Source organism: Neodiprion virginianus, chromosome 2 (genome assembly GCF_021901495.1).
Source record: "Neodiprion virginianus isolate iyNeoVirg1 chromosome 2, iyNeoVirg1.1, whole genome shotgun sequence".
NCBI lineage: Eukaryota > Metazoa > Arthropoda > Insecta > Hymenoptera > Diprionidae > Neodiprion > Neodiprion virginianus.
In genome coordinates, this window is record NC_060878.1 from 41,486,672 (window position 1) to 41,499,426 (window position 12,755).

Here is a 12,755-nt window from a genome sequence, read left to right on the forward strand (position 1 = left end):
CTCTCTGCTCTCTCACAGAACACCAACGTAACAAAAATATTTTTAAGATTGCCACATTCAAAAAACTTATGCATCTATTATAATATGTCCACATTTAATTATCACTCAAATCACTTTTATTTTCCAACTCTTTCATATTAAATCAAGAATGTAGAAGCAACTATCCATCACTAAAAAATTGACAAATAGTAGAATCCGGTCATTTGAAAATTCAAAGTAAACATAAGTCCCCGTAAACGCAGAAGAAAACAAAAAAAAAAAAAAATATGCAGCATACCTGACTCAACTTTCGAATAATTTTTCATAAGCGAAGTGGCAACATATTATCTGAAACCCAATTCCCCCAGCTTTAGCACACCAAATAATTAGATTTGCCTGACTTTTCTGAGCAAATTTTAAAATATTCGGGTAGTCTTAGCTCGAAAAAAATCAGAAATCATGTTACAGCGTTCGCTCGACTTTTCTTGGTCGACAATTCTTCAACTATTTCAAATTATCTCAGTCTGTCAACACCCTTGTGCAGTACCGTGCTATGTAAAACAAAAATATTCTACAGTAAAAAATCAATAGAAAAAATACGTTAGTGTATAGATACATTTATATAAAACTTTCTTATCACCGTTTTAGTATCCTGCTTATTGTTTATTTTTCTTCTTTCCTTTTTCTCATATTCTGTTGTAATACAACCATTTTATTACTATAATTTATACAAGAAAACGCAGGCCATTCGCTTAATACCAGCCATGATAAAGCAACTTAGAGAAGGAGGAGCCTGGTACCTCTCTCTACGATGAAATTTTTCACATATTCAATTGTTCATTTAATCAAAATCACACGTTAACAACGGCTACACTTTCTGAACATCACTTAATTCGTTCGTATCTGAGATTGGACTTTCTCAAATTTATTTTGTATTAATCATGAATTAATATTATAATACACACTATATTTCGAAATATTTTAATCTATTCTTTTACAATTTTTTTTTTTTCCATTCATTATGCTTTTGTCTTGCTTTTTGTTTTTTCCTTTTCAATCGACAAAACTTTAATTCAATCTCTCTCTCTCTTTCTCTCGGTCTCTCGCTCACTCTCTTTCTCTCTCACACTCTCTCTTCTGAATTTGGGGATGTGTGTATGTGTGTGATGTGTGTGGTATAAAAAAGGCAGGGATATTGCTGGCCTAGTGCAGCAGAATTCTTTATTCAAAAGTTTACTTCCGACTCTGACGACTGCCAGGCAAAGATGAGTGCTGATTGGAAGAATGGTTGGCGCTCACTTGTTGTGCTGAACGCTTGCCCGCCTGGCCACCAGAATGGGCAGTGCTATTGCCGTCGCATTGGCGCTTCCAAAACAAAAGACACACAAACAGCGACATTAGCGCGTCACCGTTCGACCTGACTTTGTTCACTTATCCCATCATTTCCTAAAACCCCTTTTCATTACCTTTATCAATGTTATCGTTATTATTCTTATTATTATTATTATCAATATTATCATTATCGTTTATCGTTATAGCCGATACGCTACCAACATTTAGCAACATACGTACATATTGTGAGTCATTATATATGTTAAATCTTTTCCGCATGTAAATCACGGAGCAAACTGTGAATTTTTTTAATTCATTAAGTCACTCAGGCAATCAAGCCAAGATAGCAATTGATGATACATATATTGGTAGCATAGGCGTTTATACCAGTAACTGAATCACAGTATGTCCTACTGTTACGGGAACATGGTTCCCGCTTCCAATCACATTAAACATTTCACTTATTATTTCATTTCATTGCATATCCTGTTCGATCACTTATTGCGAGACTTAGTTTCGGTTACCTGGAAATCAACGGAGAAAAATGAAAACGAATTTTAGAATTTTGATGCCAAAAAGTAATTGTACATGGTTATTGCTAGGTAATTATATTCTTTAATACGTACAAGGTGATTAATTGTACAGTTTACATTATGAGTTTCACTACTCAATGTTTCCACCAATTAGTATCAAACTGGAGTAATAAAATATAGCAGTGACCAAAAGGTACAGATAAATGTATCCCAGTAAAATTAGTTACTTGAATTCGGCATACCACAAAATTGTACAAATTCACACTGAAAGCAAAGTTACACTTACTCTCAGTCATGTTATTGCTCTCAATTTAATAGCACTAGCAATAGTGACAGATACAATGCAAAGTGAAATTTCCAAATTCCCACAAACTTTTGGTTGCAAATTTGATCATAGAGTGAACATTGACCAATGCTTGATAGATTTATTTTAATTTCAAATTGGTATTTAGAAAACTACAACTGACAGTTTAGCAGAGAAAATATTGTATTGCTAAATAGTTTTGAAAGATTTGAATGAATAAGAATGCTACTATGATACATCTGGTAGTGATAATCATCAATTATTGTAATGAACCACCTTGTATATCGGAAAGACTTATATGAAAACATTGAAAATTTCAAAGGCCTGAACAGATTTAGCCAATGAGAAACATGCGTTTGTATAGTACACAGACCATAGACCGTTTCAAAACCAAAACCAACTCCCGTTACTAAATGGGGGTCCCAACCTTCCACAATCTAAATACAAGGGGTTTCTTTATTGGGTAAGATACTATTAACATTTCTCGACTACCCAAACCACAAGTGGGAACCATGCCACGGCATCAAATCACCATGTTATCCAATTACCTACGATCTATATTAGAAGAATATCCGAAAAGAAATTCTTTAAAGGTGTACTTTACTTGAGATGGCAGTCAAAATGACGTAACATGCATTAATTTTACTGCGGAGGTAGGAAGAATCTTTTCGATGAATATTCCGTTTGTCTTTTTTTCATTTCAAAATAGTGCTGTTAGACTAGAATTAAATTAGTTATCATCTATTTGACCACCATATTGTTATTCTAATCTCAGTTATCCCTGTAATTAGATAATAGATAACGTTTTAAAAAAATGTTAAGCAACTCACTTGGACTTGGGCTGCATTTCTCCGGCAGCTGCAGCAGCGTTACTTCGATGAAGCCGCATACTGACCCTTCGCTCTTGGCCACCAGCCCCAGCTGCTGAAAGACACCACAACTAAATAATCCTTACATCTCAGCATGCATTGTGTTGCTTAGTAAGTCGGAGTATGCAAATTCTCAGCCTTCTTTCCATTATTTCACAGGAATGTATTTTTTCTTTTGTCTTGCTTTTAATTAATCAAAAATTAAACCACACACATGAATATATTTTGATCTTGGAAATTAATGTCAGAATCGTGCGAAATTTGATGAAATATTTAAAAGTATAGTAAATGCTTCGTTTTTAATAATTTCTCTAGTGAGTTATACTGGGACAAAGATGCAAAGAACGAACGCAAATTCAAAGTCTTAACTGAGTTTACCTTAAAATAATGTACGCTGCTGATCCCTCAAGTGATTGATTACATAAATGAAAAAACTAAGAAACTCTCTGAAGAACATTTCACGCTTGGTAATTGAAATGGAAAAATCAAAAGCCTCGGTAAAAACAAGATTCGTGAGACCAATGTTAAAAATGTGTAAAATACGAAAACGTCACAAGGTGGATGATGAAATTTAGAAAGTCAAAATATTCTTGACTATTGATTGTCAAAAATTATGAATTACAAGAATTGTGCGAATAGTTTGCCGGAAAAAAAATGTATGAGTAATTTTTTATTTCATAGCCTTGTGAATAAAGTGATGAACGAAAATTAGAACTAAATGCGAAAAATTAATAAATTGATTTCAGAATTCAGGCCTCGGAGTTTTTCCATTCAAGCCAAGTGAGAAAAATTTTGAAAATATGCTGATTAGGATCCGAAATTTGATGGTAAGAAATAAATAAAAAAACCAGTCCTTGAATGGAAAAACATTTATTTCTACTTTTGCATCATAAAAAGTAAGCAGATTACAGTGGGTGATGAAAATGGTTAAATTAAAATGTAATATCTAAGGATATACAGTAGGAACAGCAGACCTGGATAGCAGTGAGAATTTAAGGCCAAGAAACTTTTGAAAGTTTCTCAGAAAAAAAATATGCTATTTATCGACGAAACACAAAAAAGCGCTGTCCTGGCACCCAACCATGAGACAACCCAAATAACGCGTTAATTCTCATAAAAATCATTCGAGCTGAAAGAAAATATACCTTTTGTACCGTACATATCTTTGATACATGTTCCGGGCGTTAATAAAAATATTACAAAACAAAGCTTTCAATTACACTACTCAAGCAAGTTGTGTAAATTTCTATGCTCTAAATAGCATAGTTCGAATAATTTTACTTTTTCCCACCCTTGAAAACTCCTCCTGCTATCCACAAATTTGTTTTCCTGAATAGCCTTAGCTTTTGATCATTGCAGAAATAATATATTAATCTAAGAGAAAAGAAACAACTAATTGAAGATGAGTGGTGTTATGATGTTTGAATCCAAGCATGGTCCTAGGATGACTGATTGTTGCATTCATATCTGCTCAAACTAATCTGGTACCAATCGACAGAAGAATTAACAAATGCCTTTCTATACTATAAAACAAAGAAACTAATGTGATAATTACATAAGTCAATCGATAATAATTAATAATAATTAATAGTAGTAATATTAATAAGTAATAATAACAATAATAGTAATAATAATGATAAAAATTATAATAAACTCAAAAGAGTAAAATTATTTTATAAAAATGAACACTTGTTTTGTGTTTAGCGTATATTAAAGATTTCTTATAACAGAGTTGCTGTTGATAAAAGGCAACAAGGAAAAGTTATTTTCGTCAATTAAATTCAATTAAAAATTCGTGAACTATCCTTATTTTCCACTGCCAGTGTTTAGAGATGCAAGTTATGATTACATTCAAAGTTATTATCTCCAGAGCTATTATTAGTTGTAAAACGATATCACACAAAAATGTCTCAACAATTGCACAAATGTTAAGGGATTTTACAAAAATCAGTCATGTGTATAATCATAGGGAATAATATTTCAGTTTCGTATCATCCCGTGTGTGCTAAGAGACTTTATACAATTTAGAAAAAAACGTGAGTAAAAATAACAATATTAAACTTGATGAAACTGAAGAGAGAAAAACTATTTCGATTATTATTTTGCAATAATAATTGTCAAAATGCAGCTGAGAATGAAGAGTAAGTTTCGATACTTCCCTTAATATTACATATAATTAGCTAATCAGTTACACACCTTTGTGAGTCATTCAAAAGTTTTGCTCAAATACAATAATTACATTTTTTGTTGTCAACTTGTATTCTTATTTCAGCTATCCTCTGTGCACGTCAGTCTATGTTTTCGGTCAGTCTAAAAATAATAAAAAAAAAAAAAAAAATGCAAACGAATAATGATCGGTGTGAAAATTTTTAGTCTTTTGTTTTTAAGATTTAGTTTTAACTAATGTTGATGAATCCTACGTGTCTTGAGTCCTCATCTTTTGGAATACGTTTACCAATTTTCGACAGGATCCTGAACAGCAAAATTGTCCGATCACAGTGCAAAATGATGTTTTTCGTGCAGAGTAGCAAATTGTTATTCATATAAAATATTACATCTATACATTTCGTGTTCCATATATAGAGATAATTTCTCGTAATTGTGTACTGCATTAGTTCGATAGAAGATAAGAACACAGCAGTATAATAATCATTTTCTTAGAACTCAACGGGATGAAATGATAAAACGTCACTACAAAAACTTACAACTAAAACCTAACAGGGACATCACAAAACAGTCTTTATATAATAATATCTATTACGTGGTGTACATAAAGACAGCTGTCTAAAACTCAATAAAATAGTCACTTATATATCCTTAGACCAATTGATTGAACATAACGCGATTCTTTTATTAATTGTTAGACCCCTCTACTATTTCGAACTACATAATAATAACCAAATCTCACGTCAAAGGCAACTTTAAACAAAAATTGAATAGGAAGAATACAACCATTTCTTTATCAGTTCAAAACGCAAACAACACGATGTCCACTACAAACAAAGAAGCTGTGATATTGATTAAAAAAATTTTTTCAAACAGCAACTTCATTAATTCAGAAAATCGCAAGAAATCTGTAAGTTCGTGTGGCCTGTGTCGCATGATATATTCAAATTCATAAATGGATTTGAAACTTCGAACATTCCTAACAATCCTAAAACGACAGGATATATACTTAATATGGTGGGAAAAACTCCAGTAAATTAAATACAAATGCAGACAAACAAATCCATGAGAATCCCTTTCAAAATGTCCATGTTACGCTGCGGTTTATTATTACCCAACGAATCACTCGAATTTGTTCCTTGGCTCAATGCATCTAAATCTTTTCGAGCAAGCCAATCCACGTAATGTTGTCTTTTTTCCGCGTCGGTGATTTCATTTAACTTCAAACCCTCGGAATTAGTATTTTGTAAATTCTGCAAGTAAAATCTGCCATGCTGGCTTATAGAATAACCAATTTCTAAGCTATCCTTGTTACCACTTGTAGTCTCATGAGTGACGATGCTTGCACCCCGATCTATGAATTGAATTTCAGAAGTGGTGTTTACCACTCCAGTTTCCTTGTTATCGGTATTAAAAACATTGCCTAAATCTTCATTATTCACGTCCTCGTGGCGAAATAAATCATTGCAAATTTGGCTTACTTGACTATTCAACACTAGTTTTTGGTTTAGCAGTTCATCAACAGAAGTTATGATACCTCGACGAGTTGATTCAACATCTTTACGAATGCTTGGAAAAAATCGATATTTTGATTCCTTTTCAGCTATTCCGAAATCATCGACATCTTTGTCACGATCGTGGAAAAAATCCGAATCGTCTTTCACTTTTCCCTCACGTTTACTGGACAAATCTAAAGTTCGATCAAAAAAATTCAAACCCTGTTCGTGTCTCTGTAGAAAATATTCACACTTCTCTTGCTCAGATCGCAGGAATTCGTTTTTTTTATCTTCTCTCAGAAAGACATGATCTTTCTCCTTTCCTTTGGGTAAAAAATGCAAGCTTCGACCAACTCGTTGAAAAAAACCAGGACGCTTATGCATTTTGGTAAGAGAATCATTCGATTGTTTTGACTTTTGTGTGCACGAATCTAGGCTATGTTGTTTCTTATGGAAAAATGTTTTTGTCGGCATCGCTGATACGAAATCAAGACTTTTTGCATCTGCTCCAAAGTGATCTGGACTTTTTTCCAAAGACTCTAAGCTCTTACAAGTTTTATCCTTAGGTGGACGAGAAAAATTACTTTCTATTCCAACACAACCACTATCTGGCACAAGCTTCGAACTTTTTTCCCTGACCACTGGTTCTTTTATAGCGAATACAACATTCCCGAGGGTATCAAGGTTCTCATCAACGTTATCTATAACATTGTGATCAAGGTTCACACATCCCAAAGTTTCCTGAGCAGAATCAGAAACTTTGGCCTGTGAAAAGATTCCCTCCATGTTCAATTCCACGTTCGTTGCAAAACACGGATTCCACACTTTCTTTCGTCTATCCTCTAAACGTTTATGCAATTGAACTTGCTCATGAAATAAACCTACTTTGCCATGCAGAATATTCTCACGCCGTATCTCTGCTACAACTTTCTCAGTTTTATGCCCATGAAAAAAATAACTCTGTTTATCTAAATGCCTAGACTTAACATTGGGGCTCCTGTCTTGGACAGAAGCTGTTGGGTGATAAAAGCCTGATGCCCCAGTCTCAACTTCAGACCTGTTACGACTCATTTCGTGATGTCCGGAGCTCAAGTTCACTAGATCTAAAGACGTGACATGTAACTCGTCAATTCCTTTGCGTAAATTAGTGTCCGGAGATGACTTGAAAGTACTAAATTGATAAGAATCCTTCCTAGGATGTTTACTAGAAGCTGCATTTGATAAATCTAAGTTACTAGAACGATCCGTGTGTAAGTCTTTAGAAATTTTTCTCTCGCCACTTTGTTGATTCGCGTAGAATTGTTGGTAGAATTGTATTTTACCTTGGAGGTCGCTCTTGTCCTGATTGTCCTGATCACCGCGTGCGTCCATCGTCTCATGTTTCTGGCGACGACTAGAAGTGCCAACTGTTGGACCCGCAGGACCGAGACCCAATGCATTTGCCAGACATTGTCGTGTATAAGGCCTGGAACTTAAGAGAAGAGCAACAATTTTTCAACAGTGTTTTAAAAATTATGATATTGGTAAGCAAACATAAGTGAATTATGCAAATAGCCAATCTACACGTCAAAGTTACAGTATTTCACAATCTCCATCACTACTAAAATCTGACAATACAGAATGGCCATTTACTCAGAATTACATTACAAAACAGATTAATCTCTGTATATACTTACAAGCTGCTGGATTACAGAAAATTGATTGAAAATCGGTTACATAAGATTTTCTATAGCAGATGTATATACAAACAGAGAAGAGAAAAACCAAGTAACTACTTCTGAACAATATTACATAAAAAAAAAGAAAAAAAAAAGAAAAAAAGAAAAAAAAACAACAACAACAACTTCCAATTTAAGAAATGGACGACCTTCATTGCCCCGTAAATATTTTGTAGAGCAAGTTTATATACGAACCTTGAGCGATGTTCCTGATCATTGTTGGTCCCACTAGGAGGTGCCACATTAGTGGGCTGTGAGTGGCTAGGTGGCTGTTGGGCCGAGGGCTGTGCGGGTTGCCTGGCGTTACCAAACTTCAACATGTTCCAGTCAAAAACATAGTCGTAAGTAAATCCCTGACTATGAAACAATGTGCGAAATAACTGTCGCAGGTATGAGTAATCCGGTCGCTCTTCAAAACGAAGTTGCCTACAGTACCTCAAATACGTTGAGAATTCGGCTGGGGATAAGTCAATCGGTATTAGTATTGATGAACAGATCTGTAAACCTAGTTTGTTATGATGTTGCTGATATAACGACATTGAGTTTGTAACAAAATAAATGAAAGTAAATGAAATAGATTTAAGTGATAGGATTCTTTTCCTTAAACACGTACCAGGATAACCCTTGCAAAGCTCTTCTATAGGAGTAGACATTTTTTTTTCTGAGATACGTTCATATTTTTGTCTCTTCGTAGCTGCCTTAAGCCCCTGCCAAGGGAGACTTCCCCGATTAAAATACATCAGGACATAACCTAACGATTCAAGATCATCTCTCCGTGATTGTTCAATTCCCAAATGTGTATTTATACTTGCATATCTGAAATAGAAAAACACATTGTGTTGCTGTATACAGTGAAGTTGGTAATTCAACCTGCAGTTTTAACACGGACTATATTTTTGGTAGCTACAGGGTAAGTTTACGTTGTCCACAGTGAAAGTGGTAAATATTAAAAAATTGAAGTATCGCGTTATGATGGCTAGTAATAAAGAAATTTAGAAATACTAACCTGGCAGTTCCTGTGAGGTTTTTATTTTCTCGATAAGGTATGTGCATGTGCGTCCGACCATCTCGATACTTTTTGGCCAGACCGAAATCTATGATATATACAAGATTTCCTTTCTTTCCCAAGCCCATGAGAAAATTGTCAGGTTTGATATCCCGGTGGATGAAATTTCGACTATGAATGTAATCCGTTCTGCTTATCTATATTCAAAAAGAAAACAGTATGGATCACTAAAAGGATACAACCATTGGATTGCGCAATTAAAATATACTATATATTGCCCTAAAAAGGTAAGAAAATCTTTGGTCTCTGCAACACATTCCGGAGATCATCAAAGGATCGAATCATCATATAAGATAAAAAGGTCAAGTGAATAATTAATTGTCTGCAAGGGATTTACAATGACAACTGAGACTCACAGTAAGAAAAGATAATTATATTTGTACATATTTATACTAACTCAAAACGCTTGTTGAGTAATAATATTAAATGTATATGCAGACATGGTCTATAACACATGCTTTTAGGGTCGCTGCCTTAGTTAATTATTTGAAGTACTGTTCGGTATCATAAAACTCAGTGAACCATGATTTCCTGCTTAGTATTCTGACCCAACCTTAAAAATCATCTTATGTAAATCATATTGCATGCAAAATGCTTTCAATCATTTACCATTGCACTTGATCAATGAAGATATCAAACTTTATTTCTGACACAATGGACCTTTCGCAAATTTGATATTCTGAAATATTCCCCTGGGCTCATCATGGAATAAGTGAAAATGTAGTTTCAGAGTTTACGTTTAAAGTTCAACAGCCTTTGCATTGAAAAAGATATGAATGCATGATTTATAAACACAGTTAATTTCTACACATCATTTACACTTGGACTTTGAACAGTCGTTGCAAAGCCCGCTGAATTGCCGATGAAAAAGCAATGGATATCCAGAGATAGTAACATTGTACAAGCGACACAGTTGGCTGTTTGATGAAAGACTCAACGAACTCCTCAGCCAACTTAGGACTCATTGTACAACATGCTTGAAAAAGTCAAACTTTTGATACAGAATGACAAAAGCATAGAGTTTACAATTATTTGTAACATTAGCCAGTCTCACAATGACCCAGTTAGAGCGCCAGGTAAGTAGAGCGTATCACTAAGTGAAGTCTAATGTCAGTGAAAGCATGTTTCAATTCAGGTGTTCCGAGATAGCGAGTTGCATGGTAGACATGATATCGTATTAAAGGCGAACGTTGAGAAAATTGGTTTAGAATAGTAACGAAAATTGCTTCTGAATTTGTTTTTGCTATTTCAACAAGACGAGGAACGTTTCTCGTTCGATAGACTAAGCTAAATTTTCAATGTCGTTAGAAAAGGATAATTATTTTTTTAGACTCACCAATTGATCAGCGAGTAGTAGAACAGTTTTTAACGAAAATTTTCGAGAGCAAAAATTGAAAAGATCTTCAAGTGATGGGCCGAGTAGTTCCATCACCATAACATTATAGTCACCTTCCGAACCGCACCATTTTATTGTGGGGATTCCAACTGAAAGTAAAAAATACTTGTACATCGCGCAGTACTGAAAAAATTTTGACAATACGAAATGACAGAAGAAACCAGTGTGGAAATAAAAATGCAACACGGTTGAAAAGTCAGATCAAGTTAGAACTCTAGTTTAATAAAACAATAACTGTAAAAATAATCAGAGTAAAAAACAATTCGTAAACCTTAGGTAACCAATTTCCAGTGAAAGTTATGAGGTAATTAGGTAAGGTATTTCACATTCGAGTTTGGTGTTAGTTAAGCTAAATATAAATTCTAGAATTGTGGATGGTAATTTGTTTCATTTTTCTTCTCGCTACCCTCATTCGTTGAAGATTGATGATGAAAGTGATACAATGACGATTTGAAATGAATTCTAAACCAAATCGAATAGAAGATACAAATAATTGTTTTGAATGAAAAATGGATTCCTTTGGTTAGATTCTATAAATAAAATGTGCATGAAAATGCAGGAAATATATTTGTGGCATTGTATCGAGGAGAAGGGGCAGCGCCTGGAGGACCAGCTGTGGTGAAGCAAACAAACAAAGCACTTTGACAGTCTAAGGATTTTTTTGCTTAAGAAAAAATGCTTGTTAACCTGTCGAAGAATGAACAATTGGGTTGATAAATCCATACTCACCACCACCTTGCATCATTTTGTAAAATTTCGACTCTATATGGAGCTGGGGATGCCTTGTTTTTATGCATTCTAGCTTTATGGCGACTTCCTCACCCGTGGAAATGTTCGTCCCTGTTAAAAGAAGGACGATTTGGTGAAAATCAAAGCGAATAAACGTATGCCACTTTGACGAATAATTAAACTCTGTGTAAAAATGAGCGGTGAAAGATGCAAAGTTCAACTCTCAAGTTGAAGATACCCTAAGCTTAACATTGATGCCCAGTTTGGCGGGGAATGAATATATTTTGTTTGTGCATAGAATATCGGTACGACGATCCGTGGTACAATTGTGAAATTGTTTTTTTCATAGTTACCTAGATAAATATCACCGAAGGAACCGCTCCCGATTTTCCGCCCGAGCCTATACTTGTTCCCTACGCGTAGCTCCATTTTTGTTTTGACCGAGGTAACGACTACTCAAAACTCACGAAACACAACGCGGTTTAAAGGAATTTTCGTTACATTGTCGGAGCCTCCATGTTTGATATTTGTGGACGGGGCATCTTTTCGCTGTTAGCCTGCCTGGACGGGGGACTACTTCTTCGACACAAAGAGGAATTCTCGCCCCGCCTTGCGGGCATCAGTCGTCACTATTGCACATCAATTGAGCACGCAAATAAAGTATCGGGATCTCAGAAATACGATACGCGCGTCAGAAAATCGTAATTCTTGACGTGAAGCGCGGATTAAATGGATTTTTCATGGCCTGTCTCAACGCATCCGCTAACGGTGACACACGGACCTGCCACAGACACGACTCAACCGTCAACACCAAGATACGCAACAGCTACATGGATCGGGCTCTCGCTCTCTTCCACTTCCCTCGCCTAGTACGGTGAATTGCCGCATAGGTTCGCATCTAGTATGCGTGATGCGGTGCAGCTGCATATGCCGCAAAATGCAAATGAAAATATGCGCACTTCGTTACATTAATTTCCCCATACATTTTCACTATCTTACATTCTTTTTTTGTCAACTTTACCAGAACGCTGACAAAATTTCCACTTACCCTAACACATAGTTGTTGTACAACATTAATGTAAATTAGCGAGCAAAACATAACCATCCAATGCAATTCAATTTTGCATCACCACAATTACTTCGATTGAAATCCTTAAATTCGCTACT

The 12,755-nt window shown here is 35.0% G+C and overlaps 1 protein-coding gene across 1 annotated transcript; it reads right to left on the minus strand.

Annotated features, from left to right (window-relative positions):
- Window positions 1-1,018: 1,018 nt before the first annotated feature.
- Window positions 1,019-12,413, minus strand: LOC124298415 (casein kinase I). Its single transcript, XM_046750385.1, has 9 exons — window positions 11,942-12,413; window positions 11,589-11,699; window positions 10,800-10,948; window positions 9,404-9,600; window positions 9,011-9,213; window positions 8,593-8,854; window positions 8,002-8,150; window positions 2,979-3,072; window positions 1,019-1,348 (listed from the first exon to the last, which is right to left on the minus strand). Exons 1-9 carry the CDS (start codon window positions 12,015-12,017, stop codon window positions 1,213-1,215), a joined length of 1,377 nt encoding a protein of 458 aa, XP_046606341.1. The 5' UTR covers window positions 12,018-12,413; the 3' UTR covers window positions 1,019-1,212.
- Between the last annotated feature and the right edge of the window lie 342 nt (window positions 12,414-12,755).